The sequence below is a fragment of the Melozone crissalis genome, unplaced genomic scaffold (genome assembly GCF_028551555.1).
Source record: "Melozone crissalis strain CALT ecotype California unplaced genomic scaffold, PUWL_Pcris_2 ptg000013l_1, whole genome shotgun sequence".
Taxonomy (NCBI): domain Eukaryota; kingdom Metazoa; phylum Chordata; class Aves; order Passeriformes; family Passerellidae; genus Melozone; species Melozone crissalis.
In genome coordinates this window covers 3,454,362-3,481,153 of record NW_026535791.1, presented here as the reverse complement: position 1 = coordinate 3,481,153, position 26,792 = coordinate 3,454,362, and the positions used below count along the sequence as shown (strand labels likewise).

Here is a 26,792-nt window from a genome sequence, read left to right as displayed (position 1 = left end):
AGGAAACAGCATGATCCAGAAGTCCCTGGGAGTCTGTACATAGGAAACAACATGTTCCAGAACTGCCTGTGAGTTTGTGCAGGGCTGGAACAAAAATGCAATTGTTTGTAATCCACAGAATTTTACCCAATGTATAGTTATGCATCTGGGCAAACTGAATCAAGAAACTGCTGCTGATCAAAATCTCTCTGATATTGGCAGGAGTGTTTCTACAGACTTAAGTTGTGAACTGTATCCCAAGGTATTGGTACTTCATGCCACTTTATCTTGGACATGCCTATGTGATTGCAATTTTTTATTAGATGCTGTATTGGGTTTGCATGGCCAAACTTTGCTAGTAGGGGGCTACAGGGGTGGCTTTTGTGAGAAGCTGCCAGAAGTTTCCCCAATGTCCAGTGGGGCCAATGCCAGCTGGCTCCAAAATGGACGTGCTGCTGATTAAGGCTGGACCTATCAGAAATGGTGGTAATGCCTCTCAGATAACATATTTAAGAAGAATTCAGTAAAGAGTTACTGCACAGAGGTAATTGTGGCCAGAGAAGACGTGAGAGGAGCAGGGTGAGAACACGTGAGAGCAGCAGCCCTGCAGACACCACGGCAGAAGGAGGGGCAGGAGAGGCTCCAGGCACTGGAGCTGAGATTCCCCTGCAGCCCTTGGTGCAGAGTGCTGAGATTCCCCTGCAGCCCATGGAGATCCCCAGGGATGCAGAGATCCACCTGGAGCCCCTGGAGGAGCCCATGCTGGAGCAGGTGATGCCTGAGAGGAGGCTGCGGCCCCGTGGGAGGGCCCTGGGGAGAGGAGCCCATGCTGGAGCAGCCTGGCCTGGAAGGGGCTGCACCCTGGGGAAGAGTGACCCACCCTGCAGCAGTTTGAGGGGACTGTTGCTCGTGAGATGGACTCACATTGGACAGGTTCATGGAGAACTGTCTCCCATGGGAGGGACTCCATAGTGCAGCAGGGGAACAACTCTCCCTGAGCAATGGGAGAGGCCACGGAACAGATCATGACCCCCATTCCCTGTCTCCCTGGGCCTCACTGTGTGGCACTGAAGTAGAGCTGGGAAGAAGGGAGGGGGGAAGGTGTTTTGAAGGTTTATTTTACTACTCATTATCCTGCTCTGATTTCTGAATAATAAATTCAATTAGTATCTCTAATTTAAATCTATTTTGCCTGTGATGGTATTTGGTGAGTGATCTCTCTCGGGCCTTATCTCAACCCATGAACCCTCTGTTGTATTTTCTCTCCCCTGCTCAGCTGCAAAGGAGAGTGAGAGGCTTCAGTGGGTGCCAGGCATCCAGTCAGGGTCAACCCACTGCAGTCCACTCAAATGTCTCTGTGCTAGAAGACCATGGCAGTATCCCTCCTGCCTTCTCTTCTGCACTGTTTCACAGGTTTGTCTACGCTCCCTGCCAGGGTCCATTTATTGTCTCTTACTGTGATTAACTCTGATACCTCATGCCACTGCAGTCTGGAGCTGAAAATACTCCCTCCTGCATGGCACATTGCATCCTGGTGTCTTCCAAGACTAAGCCTGACAGAAAGAACTACCATGACATCCAGGAATCTGTCATTGTACAACCAGAGCAGTAGATACAGCAGGACTGAGAACAGGCAAGAGAGACTTGCAGAAATAAGGCAGCTGTCATCCACTTCCTTCTCATGCTCTTTTCCACCCCTTAGAAGGATCAGGCCCCAGAGCTTACCTTGTCTTTCCTCTTTGGTGAGCCCCTTGGGGTGTTCCACAAACAGCACTGAACAGCTCTGCTCGTACCATCAGGTGGAAGTGGTGCAATCCCAGATGAAACTGCTCCGGTCCCATGGGAAGCATGCTACACACAAAGCAGCTCATACACCCCACAGGACACTTCTGACCACTGCAGACATCCTATGAAACTGGGCAGCATTTCTAAAACCTGAAAAAACATTTCATGAAGATACAAACAGACTTCTCCATTGTCACTGACAAACAGTCTGAACAGCACTGAGCAACACTGAGAGGGAACACTGAAAATTTCAGAAGATTGAATTCTTGCAATTCAAAGTGCAATAACCAAAGTCTAACTATTAAACCAAACTCATGCCAGGGTTCCAAAAACAAGCCATCTCAGTGCACTAGTTTTGCAAGTATTTATTAGGAAATTATGAACACCTGACTAATATTTTTATCTCCCCAATGTGATCCCTACTACAGGAATTTAACAGGTCTCAGTAACTTCGGATCCAACTTGTTCAGTTCATAAGCAAAATGGTGATTTCTGTAACTACCTTTGCCCATACTCAGGTTAGGCTGTAGAAAACTACCCCTGTGTGGTCAGTGCCAGAGTCTACAACATAAGACAAAAGCTGCAGTCTAATTAGCAATTCTGAACAAACTAGGCTGAAATCCTGAGAACTCTGATCACTCAAAAAAAAAAAAAAACAAAAACAAAAAAACAACAACAACAAAAACCCAAACCAACAATAAAAATAAGGACATTTTGCTGAGAGACTGCAAAAATGGTCCTAGTTCATCTAAAAGTAGGCTAAAATTAAGATGCTTTCTTTGGTATCAGTGCAAAGTGATTCACTGAATTGGGACCTTAAGGAAGACCAAGGTCATAACCAGCATTTTCAGGTCAGTTCACAGGACTTAATTCTGGTTTGGATGAAGGATACAGGATTTTGAACCTTACAAGCATTGCTTCGAGGTATTCTGCATTGAAAGATGAAATTTTAGAGGCTTTTCTGTCTAATATTATCATTGTATGTATCTCTGAAAGCAAAAGCTTTACACATTTGATACAGCTTGCAATGTGTTTGAGTACTTGTGTACATCTTATGCATGAGTAAAATAACCTCACCATTATTTTTTTAATCAATCACAGAAGACACTGCAATTACAAATCCAAGTTTTTAACATAAGGTACCACATGTTCAAAGTATTTAATGAATAGTTTATAAAAATCCACTACAAAATCATTATGAATGAAAAGTGTTTCAGCTAAAACTTTTACAAGGATTAAAAAAAAGATGAGTGGCCCATATGCTATTCTGGAAGCAGATCCTCTCCTAGTTCTTCATCAGCAAAATCATCTTCCTCCGTTCTTTTTCTTGCTGCTGTTTTTGGTCTTTCTGGTTGTGGGCCAAGTGGATCTGCGTAGGAGGCATCTAGGGTTTAAATAAATACATGTGAAACAGTTACAAACTATTTTAGCTTTAACTTTAGCTGGTTTTAAACATACAAAATCAAATACAAGATCAGGATTTAGCACTACACATCTGTGCCTTTGAAATGCAGACAGAATGAGCATGTGAATGCTGAAGGAGAACAAAATGCATTCAGGAACTGAGGCAGGGCACAAGAGCAAAGTTTCAGAGTTCTACTGATGGAAGCCTCTTGCTGTTTTTTTAAATAAATTTCTCTTATTATACCACAGTGAGAAAAAGACTTTGGAAATGTGCAAGGAACAGCAAGACTGATGACTTGTTTGAAGAATGGCTTTTTAGGAAGTACCACATTCCACATGAATTTGAGATTTTAAACCCCTTTGAAAATCCGTTCTTATTGAAGAACCTATGACTGCAGAATGGCAAGAACTGACTTGAAGGGCACAGCAGACAGATATTGAAAGTAATATTAACAAGGGCCACATCTCTTAATATTTACAATTACTTTATAGTGAGCTCTGAACAATGAAGCGAAAGCCTCATTTTCATGGGAAAATGTTTCCCCAATTATCTAATTTTACATACTCTTCCAACAACTTATATTTTTTCCTCTCTCCTTATTTCTCCTCTCCCTGAGGACCATGAAATTAAAAAAGGTATAAGATGTCCACTTGCCTATTTCTTTACTGCTGCTACCTTCATAGGGTTCGTTTGTTCCAGGCAGAACTTTCAGTTTGGCACTCAGTCTTTCCCCTTTGGTACCACCACTATCTGGGGAACAGGGAAAAAAAAAAAAAGAAAGACAACATGCTGTTATGTTCTGTGAAACCACGATACAAGAATAACACCAATTCAGCTACTACTATCTGTCAAACTGGACTTGGATGAAACCATCTTTTCATGACAGACACAGTACTCATTTGTAGTAGTGGTCTTTAAGACACAGTGGACACTGTGTCCACACACGTGTGCGTTAACGTTTTTTAAAAAATATATACAGCCTTATGACTTTGGAGTAAACACATTAAAATATTTCTGCTTCGAATGCTGACATTTCAGTTGCTTATAAATTACAGGCACATTTTGGAGTTAAAATAAGCATGATAAATATATAAACGCTGTCACAACGTACACTGGACATCTCCTATGTTAGTGTGCTTACTTACACATCAGTGCTTACTTACACATCAGTGTGATGCACCTGCTCAGTACTGTCAAGGTTAAATGCGACACTTAAGTTAGCTTTTAATTAGAAGAGCATATTTGCCATGTGCTGTGTGCGTGGCAGCAGGCTCAGCCCATGTGCACAGACCAGGCTGGCCCTGCAGCTCGCTGTAAACACTCTGCTGGCAGCTCCCTTTGCAGCAGGGCCCCAAGGAATGTGTCGGCTCCAAGGGCTGCCTCCTGCCCGGACAACAGCAGATTAACATTCTCCTGCCACAGCAGTATTCCAGACACTTGAAATATTCTCTTCACCTCTGATTCTCTTTTTCACATTCATGGCAAGCTTTCAATCTCATCTGCTACAACAAATTTTTATGCAATATGTTTTCACCTGGGAGAAAACATTTTGAGTTTGACGTGGTACATTTACAAGGCCGGATGTGCAGCCAAATAGAAACGTTCATTTACAACACCAAACAACGTGGGTATTAAAAGTCTTCCATCGTAAGGAGGAAAAATGGCTTTCATTCAGCAAACATTAATTACAAAGTCTGGACTTGGCAACATATTTCCATTGTCTTATTTACTACAAATGTTATTTTAACAGATATTGTTATAATTAAAAGGAAAAAAAACTCCCCCTCCAAAGGTCTACAAAGATGACAAACATTTATCTTTCTATAAATACTACGACAGACTTCTGTTTGCTCAACCCTAAACTGGAAGACATCTCTGCTCCAAGAAAGATCTAACACATACAGCCATGTCAAGCAGTTAATAAATTCACAAGACACATACTGCAGTTGAAATTTCAAAGCAAGGAACACATTTCTTAATGTACATCAACTTCCCTTGGACCAATTCTCACTGACAGGTTTCATGAAAGAAGTAATATTTGAAGAATTTGAAGAAACAGGGAGAAAACAATGAGTTTTCCTGAAGAGAAACTCAGCTAAAGGGCTGTGAAATTACAAAAGGGCGTCCCCTTGATTTGACTGGGCTCTGGACAGGCCTGTGCGGCAAGGAGGTGAGAGCTGGCCTTCAGAGATGCCATGGATGAAAATGTTTTGAGGAAAATACAAATAATCAATGAGAAAAAGAGTAGGATAGAAATAGGCACAGTCTTGCATAATGGAAAACAATTTTTAACATGATAAATAAAGTTGTAAGGAGCAGTAAAGAGATGCAAAGACAGGAACAATACAGCAGACTACACTAGGGGAAGACTGAGCTGGTTGAAGAGACTCCATAGGTTTAGTTGGTTGGTCCCAGAAAGGAAGAACTGTATGTAATGAAAAGAAAAGAGGAGGAAAATGGCATACCAAATGTTTTCAGCTGTGAAGGAGGAGAACACATGGGTGTTAGCAATGCTACCAGAGGAAGGTGAAACACTTTATTTTAAATGAAAGAAGGAAGAAAATGATGGCAGACACACCAAACTGAGAGGGATTAACAGAATACCCACTAGTTACCTGCACATCTTACTGCCCTAAAAAAATACAGCTGAAAACAGAGGCTTCTTTAGATGTTCTAGGATCCTTAAGTTTTACTAGGTACATTTAAAAGTAACCTAGTGAAAATCTTTTCTCAGGTGGATCAACAAAGTAACACTGCTCACCTTACTTCTGTATGAGCATTATATCCAGCAAGAGTGAAGGGAAACAACCCTTCTGGTTAGTTCTTCACATTTAGTTTAGATTAGACTAATATGCAAAACCACATCAAGTCTCTGTGGACTGCAGTATGCTCTGGGCATACCTGAAGATGAGGAAGAGGAGCACCTTTCATTTTAAAGTGCACCCAGAAGAAATAAGAGGTGCTTGACACCATCTGCATTACATGGAGATGTCAGACAGCAGCGCAGCAAGTGAGACGTCTGGCTCAATACTTGCTTTCACCTGAGGGAGTTCAAACCCACAGCTCCAGCTTTCACAAGGAATGCCCTAGCTGTTAAGCCATTTGGGGTAAGCTTTTCTTGACACTCTTGCCATGGGATACAGGATTTGGCTGCCAATATGGCAGCTATTAAAAATTCTGTTGACCATATAACATGATGGTTGACCATATAGCATGATGGTATGCCAGAAGTCTGAATATCATCTTGAAATTACTTTTTGTAGTTCTGTTTGGAGAATCATCTACATGTTTTTTATTTAGCATACATTCACACCTAATTTGGCAATATTAAGGAATATAAGCTTGCAATATAGACTTCAGGATTTTGGTATCCTACAGTAAAGAAAACTTCAGAGAAGGAGTTGTTTTTAAAGTATTTTTTCCACAAACACACATACTTTTTGGAGGCAAGTTTTACAATTTCTAGTCATCATTCTCTGCTGCTCTTACCCCATCTAGGAAAAAGATTTTACATACATTTTGAATTATGGGAATGAAATTAAATTTTAGTAAAGTAATACACAGAAGAAAACAAAGATATCAGTGAGGATGAAAAGCTTTATTTGTAGTTTTTATCTACTAAGAGCACAGCTTTGAGTGTTAACATCTCTCCGATTGTACCTACAATCAGAGGACTACAGGTAGGTATTTCTGAAACTGCAAATTAATTTTTTATTACTGCATTAACTATGCAAACACCAACACCTAGTTCAAAGTAGCTGTTGAATAATGGAAGACCACTGCTGAACTAAATCACACTCTGTATCTAAGGAAACCTGCACTGCAGTCCTTATTTATTAACTTATTGGCCTTTTATTAAGTTATTACTGTAGCTCATGCAGAGGCCATCCCCACTGTGCTCATTTTGGGGTGACAATGTGGACACCTACACATGAAGTGACCACAGGAACACAGCTCCAGATTTCAGCTGAAAAAGCAACAGGAACCGATTAAGCAGAGCTGGTCAATATAAAATCTGATTTATAAATACATTTACTCTGTAAAATCATAATACTTGAGATTTGGATTACCATGCTGACATTACCTTCCCCTCACAGTCTCTGTTAAATAGCCTTAACTGAGGACTATGCATACAAAGACATAAATAATACACTCTGCATGCTGATATCTTTTACAGTGCATTCCTTCCTCTCATCTGTTCAAAAGTCATGGCCATATTACTATATTTAGGATGTTTAAATTATTGTATTAGAATTGTTCCATTCATTTAGAGTTGTTCAATGTTTTACAAAAACTGATTTGAACTCATTCCTTCACATAGAATTTGGATGGGAATTAAAAAGAATAAAAATATAAAACCTAATTTGAAAAATGACCAATTTTATATGGCAGAACAATGAATAATGCAACATACTGCAAAAATAATCCTATTTTGTAATTTAAGTAGTGATACCTAGCAAAAAAAATTCTCCATCTTTTTATGCTTCTGTATTTCCTGTGTCACACGATACCTGTGTGTACTTCAAACCAAAAAATCCATTGTGTTTGTATTTATTTTTTTAGAGGAATCTAACTAGTTGCAATTACAGTGATGACAATATTGCATTGGAAATTCCTCCAGTACCACAAAGGACGTAAATCAGAACTTTTAGTACTATTTTACTCATCAAGAAAAGACATCAAAGGGTAAGATTGTTTGGTAATCTACCTCCTCTGTAAAATCTTTATGAAACAAAGAGCACAGTGGGCTAACTCTCCAATAACTCCAGAATGTGTTTTAAGGGCAGCTCAGTGTATCTTTCATATTTGGGATGAAGACACCATCTTTGGAGAAGAATTGACATTGGTTTGACCAAAGAGAAGAGTAAGTTCAGTGCAGAAGGCAGAATAATATATTAAAACTTGAAACAGCATGGGAAGTAGATGCAATTTATAACTTCGCTGCTGTTTATTTTGATTTGAAATTCTGTTGAATGACAATTGTTTGTGGTGTGTCAGTGCAGCTCACTCCTTAGGTGAGTTCAGAGCAGAAAACAGACTAAGATGTTCTCTTCATTTCAACAGATTTTCCCTTCTCCATTAATTAAGAAAACTTTTTTCTATTCTTCACACACAGCTAATGGAACCCTCCCAAAACGACTTGTAATTAATGAGGCATCAACAGGCACACAAAGCCTAGCAAATATAAATGATTGCCATGTCCTGGCTGCAGAGAAACAAGAAAATCTCATCTTTATCACAGTCAGGATTATCTGGGATGCCTAGAGCTCAAACATCTAAAACATACTTCCATAATATATAAGGAGATCCCTCTGGGATGGTAAAGGGTGTCTGAATATGGGAAATCTTTGGGGATGGACAAACTGACACAGTCACCAGTGAAATAAAAAAGGGAAAAGACACCTAAATTATTCCCATGTGGTTTATTTTCCAAATCCATCCTGACAGGCCTAGGTAACAAGGAGAATGCAAAGTACTCAGCCTTTCCTCTTCTGAATTCAACACTGCTTCTGTGGGCTCCTGTCCGAGACTGCACGGCTCCTCTCATCCAGCACAGAACTCCCCATTCAGTGAGCTGGGCAAATGCAGAGACCAAGTAAACACTGCCATGGGAATGGGTTGCTTAATGTCATACTTTGCATTATCTACACTTATAAAGGCATTATGCTATCAATCAGGAAAAATTCCTTATGCTGGTAAAAACCACAGTGCACCAACTGCTAAGTTCTGGATATTACAATCATGTATCTGCAAAACACAAAAAAGTGGGTATGAAAACAAGAAAAAAATAATGGAAAGAAAATCTTTGAGAACTGCCTAAACTCAGATGTTACTGTTAGCTTCCTTCACGGTTTCATGGTATTGTGGTTTTCGGGTTTTTTTTCTCCTTTTTAAAATTAAAAAAAAAAAAAAAAGATTAACAGGACTGTATCAATGTCATTTGCTTCCAACATGACCCAAGTAATATTGAAAACAATAAATCTGATAATTATGGTGGGGAGAAGAAAATTTCCCTTTTTATAGTGAGTGACAAATGTGTTCAATTTTGGGTAGGGATTTTAGATTTAATGCTTATCTCTCTCTCAGGACAAGAGCAGAGTTTAACTGACATTGATATATAGATGTCAGTTTTCTTGATCTCTCTGTTCCATTCTGTCTACCATTCATGCACACACCAATTATATTGCGGAAATTGTGCTGTGGTGCATCTCACACACCTTTCTGTTTTAATTTGTACTGTGCCTGTAAAGTATGCCCTGTGAAGTACAAACCTTGCTGGCTTAGTTCTCTTTCTTCTTAGCTTCCTCTTTAAAAGCAATTTTAGATCATATTTCCCAAAACAAGGAAACCTGAATTATTAATACTCTTAATATAAATAACTGTATGGGGACAAAATATTTGGGGGGGAAAATCTCATAGGAATGCTGACAAGTATGAGGACAGTGAGCTGCTAAGAGGAAAGAAAAAAAACCAGGCATCATACTTAAAATATTTGGAATGCATAAGACTTCAGTTAGCTAGTAAGTACTTTGATTTAGCTAGTAAGTACTAAACTAAGGAGGATTCCATGCTTCACTGGGCTCAGTAATGATGGCAAATCCCTCATACAGTATAGGAAAATGAACCCTTTTGCTCTTGGCAACACCACTGGAAAAGACTAACCTTAAAATGCATACATTTATTTTTTTTCCTCTCCTTTTGAAGTCAATAATTTACCAAAAGCATACTAATATTATGAAATAAAATAACCCATGTTTATATTTCATACGTATCTTCACACAGGCCATGCACGGGAATTTATAAAACTGCAAATTACAGCTCATAACCCAGGTGAACAAAGCCAAGCTTTGGACAAAATAAAATGTTTGGGTGTTCAGGTGTCTATTAGTCATCCTCAGTACAATGTGGACAAAATACAGCCCAGTCCTTAACATCTGATGCTGTGAGTGTCCAGGTTCTTCACTGATAAGGCTCCCTAGAGCCAACATTACAGTTAAAATGTGCCCAGTGCCTTTGACTCATTCTAAAAATACATATAAGTAGTGCAGCTCACCACAACTTTAATTAAGAATCCCAGCAGGAAGTTAACTCTAGGCTCAGTACAGGACCTTCTTTGTACCTTTGCTTGTTTGCCAAGTCATTTCCAGAAAGGCTGGATCTCTGGCACTGAATTTGTATAATGAAGACTTCTCAAACATGCTCTTACACAGACTTGTTCCCAAACTGTTTTATTCAACTCTTTCATATATTTGACATAATATCATAAACTCAACAATCTAAGAATTACTGATAGGGCAAATTCTAGGTCAACACTTATCCTTCTTAACCTCTCATCCCCTTCCTTATTGTTTTAAAATTAAAAAAAAAAAAAAAAGAAAAAATTAAAAAAGGAAGACAACTTTCCATAGATACTTGTGTCTTTAAAAGAAATACCGACAAACTGGTAGTTTGTGGGATTTATGTTGTCTTAGCATCCTTTCAGCATAAGCATTAGGTACACCTTCTTTTGCTGAATTACTCTCTCCCTCCTGAAACATGCCCCTTTTTCATGAATGAGGGTGGGGATAATTACAAAATAGAGCTGGAAGAGACCCTTTGTGCCATTTCCCTACACACCTGATGCAAAGTTTTGCACAGCTGCAAATACCCTTGCCTGTTTCCAATGCTGCTCTTCATTTCTACTTGCTGGATGCTGAAGTGGATTCCTCTTAATGACAGAGAACAGGGACCAATCCTGCCTCACAGTGCTGTTTTGTTGGCACCTCCAGCTGGCTGCCTGATCACAGGGTTTATGTAACAAAGCAGGGCCCAGAAACTCTCCATCCTCTTCCACTCTGCTCTGCTACTTAAATAAAGAATTACTTTGGCCTGAGGCCCAGAACAGGTAAAATTCAATCCTAGGTGAATGGTTGTTTCTTCCACACATCAAGAAATTATTTAAAAGCTTCTCTAGTGAAACTACTGAGCTGGAAAAGGAATGAGATCTCTCTCAAGCACCTAACACTCACTCTTAGGCTTCAGAAAATCCAGGGAAGCAGTCTTCATAAATGTAACAGCATTCTAAGGTCATCTTCAGATTACATTAGTAATTGCCATGACTTTCCCTGACCCTATAGAATTTGATAAGTGTAGTAAAATATCTGCTATGTAGGTGGAGAAATAAAATTACCAAATAAGAAAAAAAAAATATTTCTCTGTAAAAGGAAGGGAAGAGAGGCAAGAATTTACTGGGGACATCTTCTAATGAAACCCATTGATATCAAGATAAATCAAAAGCAGGATACAAATAAACCATTTCCTTTTTGGGTTAAAATATGGGGTTTTGGTTGGTTGGGTTTTTTTGGGTTTTTTTTTGCAGGTAGTTGAAGTAGCCTGAAGTCTTCTAGTTTCCTTAGAGCAGCAGTGAGGGACTGTTAGGTTTACATTACTAATTTCATGGATTTAATAATGGGAGGGAAAAATCATTTGCCTTGCAATACGCAGGCTACCTAGTGCAGAAAAGACAATACAGGGCAGTTTCCTGACTTACATTGCAGGAGTTTTACATTTATGGAAATCAGGATTGCAAATTTATAGAAGCAGGGAAACTGAGTGTCCAGAGAGGAAGACTTCTTCTAGGAAAGACTCTAGAACTTCAGTTCTGCTACCTAGAGATAAGGGGAAGGATGAGCTCAAAGATAGTAAAGGGTATGTTATCCTTAATACAGAGCTGACTGCACAGAACAATCTGCTGAACTTGTAACAAACACCTATCATAGCAGATTACATGGTAATCTGCCTACACAAAATTCCTTTTCCTTCATGTTAAATAAAGAAACAATGAATTCCTAATTTCCATGGCTTATGTGTTCTGTTTTGTTGTAACAAATGATTCCTTTTAGTAAATATTCCGAAGTTAAAAATGTTCAAATACCAAGTTAATGGGATAAAAACATTCACGTCCACAGTACTGAAAACAAGCAGAAATTTAGCTTTAGGCATACAATAAGGTCTGTATATAAAACATAAATGTGGGACTAAATCCATGCTACTGTACCGGTTGCAATGAGAAAATCAAAAAGTATGAAACAAAGTTTCTGAAGCCCTTACATATTACTCAGTGCATATTTGTGTGTGTTTCAGGATGAAAGGAGGCTTTAGAAACACTTTCAGAAAATCTGTTTCCTTCAGGGTCCTGTCAAAACTGATATTTAAGCAGAGGCCTTGACTACTTACCACCACTTCCCTCTTTGCGGCTCCGTGCGCTGCCCTCTCTGCCAGATTTAATGCGCTGCACAACAATGGAAAAGGTTTGAAAAGAACAGAACAAAAAAACTCATTTACCAATATATATTAGAGAAAATGATTGAAAATTAAACTCAGCTTGTTAATAAAACAGTAGAAGAATGTTAAAATAGGCTTACTACACTGTAACTACTAAAGGTTGTTTTTCAACAGATAAAATTGTCCTTAAAATCAGGGTTAAATCCAATGTTTATATAAAACAAGAGTTCTGTGAAATTCAAATAGAATATCTCAGTAAATTATTTTTCTTCAGATAAAATTTATACAAGGAATGTGCCTAAAAATAGTTCAGATGTTCCTTTGTAAAGTACAGCTCAAAAAACAGGCAACACAGCCCTCCTTGCATGAGTTCAAAGTAGCCTCTGCCCATTAACATCTTGTAAATCCCACAAGCATTTTATTATTGTAAAGACTCAAAAGGGAGAAGTGGGAGAATCTATAAAAAGAACTATTCACCCTATGGATCTTGGATTTTGAATTTTTGGCACAGAACTGTATTTCACAGCAAAATTTAATTTGCTGTTGAGTGTTAAATGCAAGATAAAAGTGAAGGTAAATACTTTAAAAGCTGTGTTTTACAAGTCAGCTCTCTTGCATAGGGGAAGGCACCATAAACATCTCCCAGCTGTGTTTTTTTGAGTGTTATTTGAAAATTTTAACAGTTTATCAAAGCAATACCTTTGTATGACATGGCAGACTTAGATCTTCTGGCAAAACACCAGATTTCTTATGCATACATCTTGTCAATTATGAGACAGGACACCTCAGTGAGGGACTTTTTGATAGGCAGGTACAAAAACTTGATGTTTAAAGCACTCAGTTATTAATAAAGTATCTCTGCATCTTACTTCAAAATAGGAATTCAGGATCTGATTAAAAGACACATCATGTCTCCAGGTCAATTACTATAAATTCTTCACTCATTTTTCACCAGAAAAATATCATGAAGTCTGGCAAAGTTGGAATGATACCAAAGAAGTGAAAGAACTTCCAAGATTCATGCCAACAGAAAAAGGAAGAACTCTTAAATCAAAACCCACAGGAGTCAGACAGGAAAGCATTGAGCCTAGTGTGAAACCAGGACTGCTCTTGGAGCAATTCAGTCTGGGACCAGAATTTCTCACACTTTTTTATTTGCTTTGGGAAATCCCCAAGCCTAAAATATGTTCTCTGAATTTTGGATTAAATGTCCTTTTCACAGCCCAGTGAAGCAGCATATACCAATCCTTCAGGAAGCCTGTCCAGACTCTCCCAACTGTTGAATGACTGACAGCAAGTCTGACAGCAGCTCAGCTTCTGTCCACCCAAGGGAAGCAGTTCCTATGTGACAGTGCCCTCTTGGCATTTACACCCTAGAACCTTCCTCCCAAAATATAACATAATAACTACAATTTAAGCATATGATTAACTGCTGTAAAATTCCAAGTGAATAGTTTGTAAGTAATCCCACACTAAAAGCAGACATTCAAAATAGGTTTCCACCCTAAAAATGCCTATTTCTCCCATGACTGCAAAAGACATTTGGGATGGTTAGCCCAGATGTGGATGCCTGAAGGCAAAGGCAGTAAGGCCCCTGCAGCATTTGCACCTCTCATCACTGCTCCTCAGCACAGCCCATCAGCTCCCTCTCAGCCATTAAGCTCACTGAAGGGAAATAAACAGTAATGTGCGTGCACAGCAGTGCCAAGGAGGCTCTGTGAACTTTGACACTATTACCTGTCTTTTTTAGAGTGAAACATGAAAAAGGAAGACTAATGCAGTAAAAAACCCCAATCAAACAAACAAAAACAAAAGACCCCAGCTCCCACCCCCACCATCCCTCCAACATTCCAACATATGAAGGTTGCAGTAAAAACTAAATGCTGTGAGAAGCAGGGAGAACAATTTCTACAGGGAATGAACTCCACAGATGTTCCCAGATTCTTGGCTGGAAGTATTTAACAACTTGTCCATATTTGAGAACTGAGGGAAATAAGTACTCCAGAATATTTATTTTGGTATAAACTCCATGTGGATATACTTATTCTGGAAAAACAATGCCAAAATAGAAAATTTTGATAAATTTCTATAGGAAGACAAAGTCTGTGTGCAGACTGTGAAATGCAGGTATACTATCCTAGCGTTTTACCTATTTTGTCTTTACTGGCTGCAATTGAGAAATCAAGGGTTAGTCTAAAATTGGGAGCAGGAATTGAACTGTATCTGGTACTGCTAACTGAAACCAGTATTCCAACTGGAAACTTAGGTGGTGAAATATTAAAATTTGGTAATTTTAGAACTAGAAAGTATAGTTTATTAGTGTATGGTCATGGATGACAGAAGGAACTTAGGAAAAAAACCCCCTAGTAATTTCCAAAGCCAGAAGGCAGAGAGAAGACTAAAAATCACACACCCACCCCCAACCAAGAAACAAACTAAAAAAACCTTCCCAAACCCAAAATCAGAGGATGGGAACCCAGATGTAACATCAATAGCAAAAGAAGGAACTGCAGGGCTATTGTTTGCAGGACAGCACTGATGCAGAGATTGTCACAGGAAGATACTCCAGTACTAATGCAGGACAGCTGCACACTGAGTCACAGTGTGCCCCGAAACATCTTTCCTTAGAGTCTTTGCTCCTTTACCAACTACAACAGTGTTCATTATTAAGAAAAATGTGTCAGTGGGTTCCTTGGGAGCAGAAGAAGTTGTTCCATTCCTTTGGGAGGAACTTGGAAAGTTTTGAGAGCGTGGCAGAGGAGAAAGGCAGAAGGAGGAGATGGGAGCATGTCCCTCCAAGACAAGGAGCAGCAAGAAGGAGCAGAAAGCACCTGCTCAGACTTCAGAGGTGCTGAAGAAAGTGTACTTGGAACCACAGGGGCAGAATTTTGCTCCCATTCAGAGCTTACTCAGGCTGGAAACACTGGCCTGTCTGCAGGAATGAAGTTGACAGAACTGACAAGAAACCTGTTGTATTTTTATTATTGGCTGTGGTTTTTAGGGGGCACAAAGGAAAGAGGTGTGTTTGTCTGGGGTTTGTTTGGGTTTTTTAAACTTACTGCATTTCATTTTATCTGCTTAAATGAAAATCAGCTTAGTTTAAATTACAGTACTATCAGGCTTATTCAAAAGGCTGAATTAATTTTTTTTTTCTGGGTAACACACTAGAGGGAATATTTAAGCAGATCTATCTTAAAGCTTTGACTAGTTAAAAGTGCCATCATAGAAACCCTATCTGATCTGCTCTACTCTGCCCTCCTGATACTCCAGAGTTGTGTGTCCAGTTCTGGAGCATCCAGTGTAAGGACTTGGCCCTGTTGGAGAGGGCCCAGAGGAGAACCATGAAGATGAAAAGAGAGCTGAAAGCACTTCTCCAGTGAAGACAGGCTGAGAGGGTTGAAGTTGTTTAGCCTGGAGAAGAGAAGACTCTGGGGAAATGTTGTGGCCTTTCAATACTTAAAGAGGTCTTAAAAGAAATAGGGGGACAGACTTTTTACTAAGCCCTGTGGTGGCAGGACAAGGAATAATGGCTTTAAACTGAGAAAGGGTAGAGAAGGAGAAAAAAATATGTTGAGGATGCTGGGACACTGGAACAGATTGCCCAGAGAAGCTGTGGATGACCATCCCTGGAAATGTTCAAAGTCAGATTTGATGGGGCTCTAAGCAACCTGATAATGGAAGGTGTCCCTGCCCACAGCAGGGGCTTGAAACTAGATAATCTTTAAATGTTCCTTTCAACCTAAACCATTCTGTGATCCAGCTTTGCAAGGTTAGTGTTGTGACAGGATAGAGTCAACACACTCTTAAACAGGAATTCTGAAATGCAAGACACAGAGGGAGCTTCCCGCATCATGGCTGAGTTATGGTCATGTTAAAGCCTGAACAGTCTAAACCAAGTGTGCAATAACTTGTTCAACCACAAGTCTGTGTTGGAGCCCACTGACACTTCTGTCATTCAGGTATGACTTGATGAATTCCCTTAACACAAGGAAGTCAGAATGAAAAACGCCCATAATTTAAACATAATTTTTATGCTACTAAAATCTTAAGTTACTTAGAGGATTTAAACTTTTAAATAGTCTATCAGTAGCTTTTTCCTCGCCAGAAAGTAACGTGTTTGGGAAAGCTCTTGCTTCCCATATGAAAAAAACAGAAAGAGACATGACAATTTTTAGGTTTTTTTAAATTGTATTCAAATATTAACTTTTGTAAAGAAAAAAAGGTGTTTTCTTTAAAGTCCTTGACATTGCCCATCTACAATTAACGCCTTCAGTGTAGAAAAAAGCCAAGAATTACATTCAAAGAAATGGCCTTTCTTCTCCAGGGACCTCTCTCTCTCTAGTCAACTACAAAATAAACCAGTTCTAACTGGTTTTGTTAGTGAGCTTTCTCAAGTAAAGCACTGAGGTATTGAAAGTTACTGCAACAAACTATGTGCATCACTGACACTGAAGCGATCAGAAACCAGGCAAAGGCTGTTTAACACACTTCAGTGAATCTCTTAGTTGTGAGTTCTGCAGAATAGGTACATTATACCTGGTCATCTGTTTTGCTTACTGATACAATTATGGGGAGACATAAAGGAATATCAATCCCATACAGCTGTTAACTGTTTTCTTTTGTCCATTTTCCCAAGTGCTTTGAATTTTACAGTTACTGAAAAGCCCAGTCAGTACACTTCAGCTAGCCCCTCAAAGTGTGGTTGTAGCTAAAGCCGCAATCCTTCAGTCAGTGTTTCCCCTCGTGAGTTTCATTTTTAAAGTGTCCCCGTGCTCACATGCATACTCAGGCTCCCTGGAACTTAAGCAGAAGCAGCCAAGAATGCATGTGCACATGATCTGTCATCAAAAGGGACCAATAAGTGTTAGTAAGAGCAGAGTAAATTAGTTAATACTTAAAGTATCCTAATGTGACTATGTAGCTCTGAGGCAATTCTCTGGATAGGCAAACCAAGCTTGAATACTTTGCATGGATAATGCTTTTCAAACAAGCAGCTGTTTTTAATTTTAAAATCTTATTTTATCACCAGAATAGCAAGAAAACAATGCACGAGTGCACACACACACAAACATGAGCTCACTCTTCTGAACAGAACACAAGTTATGATCTCATACCTTTCACAGCCTGTTACTTTTCCATGGGATTCTTTTCTTTTTTTTTTTTTTTTTTTTTTAAATTGGCACTCACATGAATAGTTTACTTCTACCTATATAATATGTCAGTGCTGCAGTTTTCTATATAATGAAAAAGGAATTCTTTTACATGGACAAATTCTTAGGCTTCCCATCTCTCCCTATAGTTGCATTATTACTTGGCTCATAAATCCACTGAAGTATTAAATAAAATCTGGCAAGTGAGTAGGAAAGACAACATTCCACAGACATTGAATTATGTGAGTGGCTCTGGCATTCCCTCATGTCCACATAGTCCATCTTTCACTAGTATTTAAAAATCACAGAAAATGTGGTGCTCAGAAACTATTCAGACAGATGTAAGACTGATCAGTAATTTAAAACTAAGTCTCCCAACCCCCAAAATATAAGCTTCTGTAAACCAGGAAGTTAACAACACATTTTGAAGTATCTTGAAGTATCATAAACATTACTTTAGCTTCACCTACCTCTGCAGCAATACTGTGTAATACACACAGAAACAAACTTACCTGCTCTCTGATTTCTTTTAATTTTTCTGCTTTCTTGAGCTTTGTTATGTATTCCTGGACTTCTTTCAGCCCCATATCTGTGCAGAGACGAACTAAAAATCTGAGGCCTAATTGGAAAGCAAAGCACTGTTAGAAAAGGACTTACAAGCAGGTCAAACTACAAGTGCACCCTGACAGAACTGGACATGCAGAATGGCAAACAGTGCAAATAACAGCAAACAAGGTGACTCCAGTCCAGTGTCACTATACAAGCTGTGATATTTTGCAAGTAATTCAATACTTTCTCTGTGTCCTAATCCATGAACAGTACAGATACCATCAGTATAAGTGGCAGGCAAAAGGCATACTAACTATTTTGGCTCAGAACTCTTGACATTTGCAAAATATTTTGGAAGCTGGAAAGCAGAGAAATGATACTACAATATTACTAAGGAGCTGCTATCAAGAGAATTTTGTTGAAAACAATTTTGCAAATGCCAAGTGAATCAAAATATTTTTTTCCTCTGTCTGTGGTTGATTTTTAAAGAGTAATATTTATAGAATTAAGAAACCCCAACAAAGCTGACATAAAAATCAAATGTAACTGTATGATTGAACTAAAAGAATCCCTGAAAAACATTTTCCTGAGACACTCTACCAAACTCTGAAAACACTGTTGGTATTCCTATGTGCTTGTTAACATTCCTTTCAAAGAACTGAAGCAGAAACAAGCAGGACATGATCCATTCTGTCCAGACTGCTTTCACAAATATATTATTTCATTTTGTGCTAAGTTAGTTTTCTGCTGGTTTAGGAAGCCCATGCTCAGGGATGGATGAGGGAAGAACCATTGTTTCAGCAGTAGAAAACTTAGATCAGTTAAATTGTCTTGCCTAACTCCTGCCTCCATTTGTGAAATTTGTAGAAACTATGTTCAGAAACATATTTGCATTCTAAAAGGTTTACTAGATGCTCCTCTGAAATATGTGTGAGCAACAGGAACATGACATTTTGCATATAACTTTAAGGAATTACAGTATTGAATTTCACTTGTACAAGAGAGCTGTGACTGCTCTTTAAAAAAGCAATACATTTGTTAAAGCAGAACGATACAATTTTAAAATAAAATACAACGACTGTTCTTCCCACATTGCATCTGAAAGCACATACTCGTCGGCAACAACCTTGTATTTTGGAATTTGTGAGGCACGGTGTGGGATGGAAGAGAATGTTTACACAACCACTGGGAGCCCTTATTTTCTACAGGGCTTTTTTATTTACAGTACAGGTGTGACTGATTTTGCAAAATGTCTTACTCTTCAAAGTTGTGTTTCCTGCAGTTTAGTTTGAAATCCTCTATGGATTTTCAGAGGCTGGGTGACCAGCTATAGTTAAAAACCCAGCAACAAAATTTCATCCTCAATGTTTTTTCTGGAAACCCTGACTTTGATAAAACTTAGGAATAAGATTTTCTCATATCTAGAAATTTACAGCAGGAGTTTCAACTCACAGGAAACAGAAGTACAAATACATATATTTTTCAGAAGAAAGATTAAATGAGTAACATAGTTATAAAATCTAGGACATATGTATGAGAAAGAACTCATCCAATGCAACTCAGTTGAAGTTTCTTTTCATTGCTCTTCTTCAGCATTACCCTCACATTTCTTAAATCACGTGTCAGTGTTGTCACAAAAACCATGCAGCATTAGCATGAATAAAAATATTAGTTAATGGAAGTATTTTTGTATGAAAAATACATCATATGATTACTAACACACCTATTTAATGTAACAAAGTTTCCTTTGATAGTTGCACCACAGAATGAGACAACTTACATTCAACATTCTCTGGGAATTTTCTGTGAATGACTTTGTATTTCTCCAGAGCTTTCTGGTAGTTGCCTGCAAACAAAACAAACATCTCCTATCCACACATTCAAATATAAAAAAGAATATTTGATAAGAAATTGGAACACCTTAACATCAATTCATCTTTATAATTAATGATTTAATATTGTAGGACTAAATTTGTAAGAACAAACTTAACATTCTTTATTAATGGATAGTAAAAATTAAAAGCATCTGAAAACAGTCCAAATTACTCTGTAAATAAGAGAATTAATGAGGAAGAGGTTACTGATTTTTGGGGGTTTTTTTGACCTTCCTCTATGACACCATTGTTCCAGTGTCTCACCAGGCTCACAATGAAAAATTCCTCCCTTATGCCCAGTGTAAGTCTACTCTTTTCAGTTTAAAACTGCTGCTCCATGACCTGGAACTGCAGACCCCAGTCTGTCTCCATCCTTCCCATGAAACCCTCTCATTATTCTCCCAGCTGAACAACCTCAATGAATTACAAAAAAATGTTACAAACCTGAAAGCAATAACAAAAAAGTTACAGAACTTACCACTTCTTCTGTAGCAACTGGCAACCATCAGCTGCCATTTCACTTGTGTTGGCCTGCATATAAACAAAACAAAATCATGTACACTGCCAAACAGTGAATGAGCAAAATAATCTGCATAGCACTGGTAAAGACCTACTATTTACCTACTAATCAGTGTTTCACCTAGCATGTTGCCTTCCTAGAAAGAATGTATCCTGCTCAGCTCACACACTGCTGAATCACACACTTGTCTCCAAGACTCCGTGTCACTCATTTTCAGTCCCATGTTAGAGTTTTTCCTCAGGTTCATGATTCTGTGCCCAGACACAATTAGTAGACCTGACATGTGAACCACTAATCTTTGTCAGAGATACAGAACCATGCAATGGGGGAGGAACAAAATGCTAAATTGTATTCTGAGGAGGTCCCATCACTAGGGTCCCACACATGCCCAAGGGATTCCTGCCAGGACACACAGTCCCTACTCACAGCTTTGAACTCTGGCTCCTCCTCTGTGCTATCACCTTAATATCCTTGAGCATGTGCAATAAAACTGTTGGACTCTTTCATCATTTTTACCCAGACAATGTGAAAATTAGGAAATTTTCATGTTAACAGTGTAAGCATCCTCTATAAACCAAAGAATGTTGCACAAGTGGCTTACAATTGAATAGCAGCATATCCAAAAGGGACTGTCAGTTAATATTTTCAGAATAATTTTGTACTTATCCTCTTCAGTTTTCCTGTCTAATCATTGCACAGGCCATTTTTAACTCTAAGCAATCTGTTTGCCTGGTAGTTGCCAAGCAAGTTCATGAAATACAAATGTTGCACCTTTTTACCTTCAGCTGAATGTGTCTCCTGCAAACAAAGGCAGCCAAACACACACTGTAACAGAATTTATTACTCAGTTCAGTATGAAAACTCTAGAGAGAATAAATTGTCAGCATCAAGTACTAACTACACTAAGTCCTTTTATTAAGGATAGACTTCAGTGTGCTAGGAAAAATAAAATAGTGAAAAACTGTTTCCCAATTCATTGTCTAACAAGTTATCTTAGAATGCAATTTAAAAAGTAGTTACTGTGATTAAAATACTGAATGCATTAAAAAATAAAATTTTAAAATGCTGTTGACAGTTAAAATAAGGATATAATTTTAAAATGCAACTTTAAAGTTAGTAGCAATTTATATTCATATTCATATTTACCAATTAGCATATCTAGTCTCTATTTTTAATACCAAATAAACAGCAAAATATTTATGCTGTCTTATCCACAATTAAAAATCTCCTCCCATAAAGAAAACATTTTTCTGTATTACAGATAAATTACAAGTAATACTGAAGAATTTAATATGCCAATTTTTCATAAGTACTTTACAATCCACATACTTAATGCATGGACCGACTGCGACATGAAGCACAAAATATTTAAATCTTTGCCAAAACAAGATTGTGAAATAATTCCTCTTATTCTCAGCTGTTTCTTTCCAAATTTTCTAAGAAGGCCGTGACTGCCAGCATATGAAATCTCATGGCTTGACTAAAATGATTTTTTAAGGTGGCTGGTATTTGTAGGGAAAAGAATGCTGGCAAACGTGTGAACTGTGATTTCTGTCAGCTCTCCTGTGCATTTTTGTCTAAAGTACTTCTCTATTTCCTTATAAATAAATTACCATTTCAGCGAAGTCTATTTTTCTCTATTTTTTTTTCATTTTTTAATCTTTAATTAAACCTTAGATTTTCTCATCTGTAATTAAGGTCTACTCTCACCCAAGCATCTCAAAGCCAGAGTTAGGATTTTTTTACTGAATTTCTTACAAGCTATATGCAGAATCATTTCTCCTTGAATTACACTGAATGAATTTTTTGTTCATATGGTGTTTTGTACATACATGTCATTCAGATTCAAGAACAAAAAGAATGTCTAATGTTAGATCATCTCAAGAGAAGCAATAACAGAGTTTTGCATAATTTTCCATAGTTTTCCTAAAACACAAAATAAAGTAATTCACACTTACTGGGAGTGAATTTTAGTTCATCTATTAACACTAAATTCTTCATGAACCTATAGACATATATTTGTTTCCAGATAAAAACACTGTGTATGTTCTTAGAATTCTCTTTGAACTCTGGATTACAAATTTAAATTTGACCAAATTATTTATAAACCATTCTGTAGTGAGGTCTCTTTCTGAACTAAAATAAAGTATATGACCTATATACTTACTCAAGTGCATCATATTCTGCTAAAGAACAATTTCAGCAATTAAGTTGTTGAACTAGACTCAACATAATTCAAATATCTTTATCAGGATCAGTTTAGCCTGACAATTTATTTTCACTGATTACTGGTAGTATAGCACTGCACATTTTTGCTTACTTACATGCCTTATTTGATGGAAGTAGAAGTCATGTGGAAAAGAGGAAATGCAGTAAGATCAGCCAAAACACACACTAATCTGAACCACCAAATCTTCACCACATAATAAAACAATAGAAAGGAAATATTTGACACAAAGACACAGAGAAAGAGGTCTTGGTGGCTTTGGAGAACTGTTCTCCACTCCATAGTTGTGTTTAACTGCAGATAATAGAGAAAAATAGGTTCTAATAGCTAACCCTCTCTTGGGCCCAGTGGAGGATTTTATTTAACACTGAAAATGCACAGTAAGAGCAAAAACACACTGTAAATGAGCAGAAAGTTGAGAAAATTAAAAAATATCACAAATATTCTTAATCCTGCTATTTGTTTATAGTATTAAAGTTATCCAGCTGGTTTATCTCTAGGTATTCTGATGGATATCTAATCAGAAATCTGAGCAGGCATAAAATAATAACTACTTACAGGATAAGTGCTGCCCTTTCAAAGTACTCAATGGCTTTTTCACAGAACTGGGTGTCAATGTAATACGCTCCAAGCCACTCAATGACCTCAATGTTGGAAGGGAAATACCGGTACGACTGACAAAATAGGAAAGGTGAAAAACCACACAACTTTAGTGATAAACAACATCTTTATGTTGCTTCTGGAATATCTTACTCAAGTATTTAATTCTCCAGATGCCCAAAACATGTAATATAAATGAATGGAAGTAGTGTGCTACACTAAGTGATCCTGGTGGGGGGGGGGAAAAAAGGCATGCTAAGTTTTCTAATTGCAGAATGCTTTTTAGAAGTTACCCAAGATGAGCCTGTCACATTTTCCATCTAGCCTTATTTGAAATACTATTTTAAATAGCTTGTAACAGTAAAAACATTTACTGAAATCACATCTATGTATGAATAACTTACTTAAAACATTAAACAATGCTAACTAATAAGTGTACAATTCCACATTCACATCAGTCTGCTGGAAAACTCACCCCAAAGCATTCCTTTCTGTACATAACTACATGAATAGCATTTTCAGCTTTTTAGAAATTCCCTTTGAAATAGGCAACAAAATTATCATCAAGAACAAGTCAACTGGTAATTCAGATTGCAACACAGACTTGGTCATCCTCACTTTGCACAGATAAAGAAAGAGAACTCTTGGATTGCACCAGACACTTCTGTCTTATTCTCAATTCTAACACAGAAGAATCTCTACAAACTGTGGACAGTAGTACAGCTGGTTTGAAATGAAAGAAGCTGCCTATCTTTAGGCAAATGTGTATACATAATGTATAGCTATACTGTTAAAATATATATAAAATCTTCCAAGCATAAACAAAACACAATGTATATGTATCTCCATATTATACAGACACAGCTTCCAATCAACTCAGTCACATTACACGCCTCTAAATGACTTCTATTATATCCCGATTTTATTTTGTCCCAGGCCATATTTTAAATTAACATTATTGCAGGTCAGTGTAAATAATGACTACATTAAAAAAAATTGAAAGTCTGAGGGCAATATTCACATGAAAACATAACCTATGTTTCCTTAGGATCTGACTACAAAAATCAGATTTTGTTAACTCTCCCCCAGTATCTCTTTTTTATCCTCTTTTTGGATGACATTTTATAAGGTTTAAATTAACCAATTATTAATTTCATATAGGAACCTATGGCAAAATTTTCTTTACTTAGGACAAAGTGCATTGAAAAAGCAAAATTACCTCACAGTAATAATGAAAAGCCTGGGATTTATCACCTTCAGTATCATATAAATTCCCTAGCTTTGAAAGTACATGTGGATCAGTTGGTACTACACTAATCAACTGCAGCAGCCACTCTATGGCTTGATTGGGATCTTCCATGATCTGGTATCTGAGTTTTCCTCAGTCAAGGACTGATGCCAATGGTAGTTTGATTTAGAAATCCCTAATACTTTGCCTAATGCAATCCATATGCTGAACATTACACCAGTCACTGTAGTATGGAGATACAATGACTCTTTTTTTCCACACTGTTTTCATAATTTCATTTGTATCAGAAATAATTTTCTTATGCTAGAAGAAGAAAAGTATTTAGAGACTTTGTCTGCTCTTTCAGCTGAGAACCATGTTGGACTTAAGAGAACTTGGGCTCACTTGTCCCTTCTCTCTCTCTGACACTAATCTGACTTGGACTTCCTCATTTATATGAACAAAGTGTGAGAGCCAGGCCATTTATTTGCAGCCTTTACAACCTGGCTAGTTTCTGTACTAGCAGATTTTGTTCTAAAGTGATTAGGTAAAACTGCTGTTCCAAGAACAGCCTTTTGCCAGCAGGAGGTTTTTCTGCTGTATGTCTAAGGAGCACAGTCCAGACTATTCTGGTCCAGAGAACAGCAGTTTTAGCTGTAACTCAGCCTGCAGTGTGCTCTTCCCTCCTGAATGGCACAATGGCTCAGAGCTCTGGCAGTGTCAGCTGGAGTTACTGCCCAACCTGTTTTTTCAGTTTCTACTCCATCCTACCTGACACTGAAGAAGCTTCTGAGAGTTGGTGGAAAGCAGTTTTACATAGCAGTGGAGCAGAGAAGCTCTTCCCCAGATGGACACAGAGCTGTTGGGCCATTTGTGCTGCTATAAAGGGGCTTTACATGGAATAGAGATCAGAGCCCTTTCGTATGTTTGGAGGTTTTTTATTTTACTGACTAGAATATATTTTTATTACTTAGACTATTCTTAAAAGTGTAGTACATCAGCTGGAATCTGTTCTGCCTTGGGGAGGATTTTATTACAGTTTGGACACCCTCAGAAGCACTGTTAAAGAAGCTCATAGTTTAGGGTATCACAGGTGATGTGCAAAGCCAATCTCTTCCCTCAGCTTTTCAATCTGTTGAGCTTCTGCAGTGCTGGGAGACAATTATTTTCTAACACATACAGTAACTAATCTGAAAACAGCTTTCAGAGCAGAACTTCACATTTATTAGCTGTATGATTTTCTTCTTAAATATTTTACTTAATTGTGCTTACATCTGCCATATTATTTTCATAGCAAAACCAGCAGCAGTTTAAATATTCCATGACACAATTTAATACTGAGTGTAAATCTAATCCCTGCAATGTGAGCAGGCTTAATGTTCTTCACTTGCTTCACTGGAAATATTCAATAAGGATTAAGTTCTGGTCTCATTTTTCTCGCAAACATCAGATAATAAATCATTCTTACTATAATGGACACCATAGCAAATTTCTAAATTGCCTTGACATGACTGAAACACGTATTTCAGATTAAATGAGTTTACTAAAACCACTATTCCTTATAATAACTCAGAAAAAGATACATGTTTGCTAGCTGGTAAAGGACTTGGGCACTATTTGGAAGGATTGCATGGAGTTTCAGAAAACAATCCAAAGCTTCATCTATCCTGTTTAACTTCTTGTAAGCTAAACCTAAAAAATAAAGATTACAGTATTAATATAATGAGAAACAGATTACTTCAGTATATTAACTGAAAGGATAACCAAGAAAAGCAAAATAGAAACACAGTACTTGGAGGCAGCGTACCTGCCTTGACTTTAAAGGACTCTCTATTTGTGAGAGCCATGCACAGAACTGTTATCAGCCAGCATGACCTACCAAACTGATAAACACAAGGAACATGAACCCAATCAAAGACCAAGAACTTATGTAATCTCATTTTTCGAACAAGATGAATGAGGGAAAGGCAAGGCTTTTAGAGGAGAATGACTGATGGCTTGATAATGGTGAAACTGGTATCCTTTTAGTGGGTAGTATGAAAATCTTCAAAGTAACTTATTCATCTGCAATTACTAATTATGTTGTTAACACTGTGATTTTTTTTTTTGCAGAACAGACAGGTAGTAAAATTTAATACCTTGCCATAACATAAATAACTTGATAAAATAATAATAATTCACACATATTTCTACAAGAAAACTTTCAAAGAC

The 26,792-nt window shown here is 37.8% G+C and overlaps 1 protein-coding gene across 4 annotated transcripts in view; it reads right to left on the bottom strand.

Annotated features, from left to right (window-relative positions):
• Positions 1 to 2,913: 2,913 nt before the first annotated feature.
• The window catches only part of IFT88 (intraflagellar transport 88), a 42,103-nt gene continuing 18,224 nt past the window's right edge, over positions 2,914 to 26,792 (bottom strand). For all 4 annotated transcript variants that reach the window (XM_054272291.1, XM_054272289.1, XM_054272290.1 and 1 more), the window contains 9 exons: positions 26,165 to 26,273; positions 24,573 to 24,723; positions 23,312 to 23,427; positions 20,485 to 20,537; positions 19,913 to 19,978; positions 18,096 to 18,202; positions 12,386 to 12,440; positions 3,824 to 3,919; positions 2,914 to 3,148 (listed from right to left, as the gene is read on the bottom strand). In XM_054272291.1, the coding sequence (XP_054128266.1) occupies positions 3,027 to 3,148; positions 3,824 to 3,919; positions 12,386 to 12,440; positions 18,096 to 18,202; positions 19,913 to 19,978; positions 20,485 to 20,537; positions 23,312 to 23,427; positions 24,573 to 24,723; positions 26,165 to 26,273 (875 nt within the window). In that variant the 3' untranslated portion in view covers positions 2,914 to 3,026. The remainder of the gene's footprint in view (positions 3,149 to 3,823; positions 3,920 to 12,385; positions 12,441 to 18,095; positions 18,203 to 19,912; positions 19,979 to 20,484; positions 20,538 to 23,311; positions 23,428 to 24,572; positions 24,724 to 26,164; positions 26,274 to 26,792) is intronic.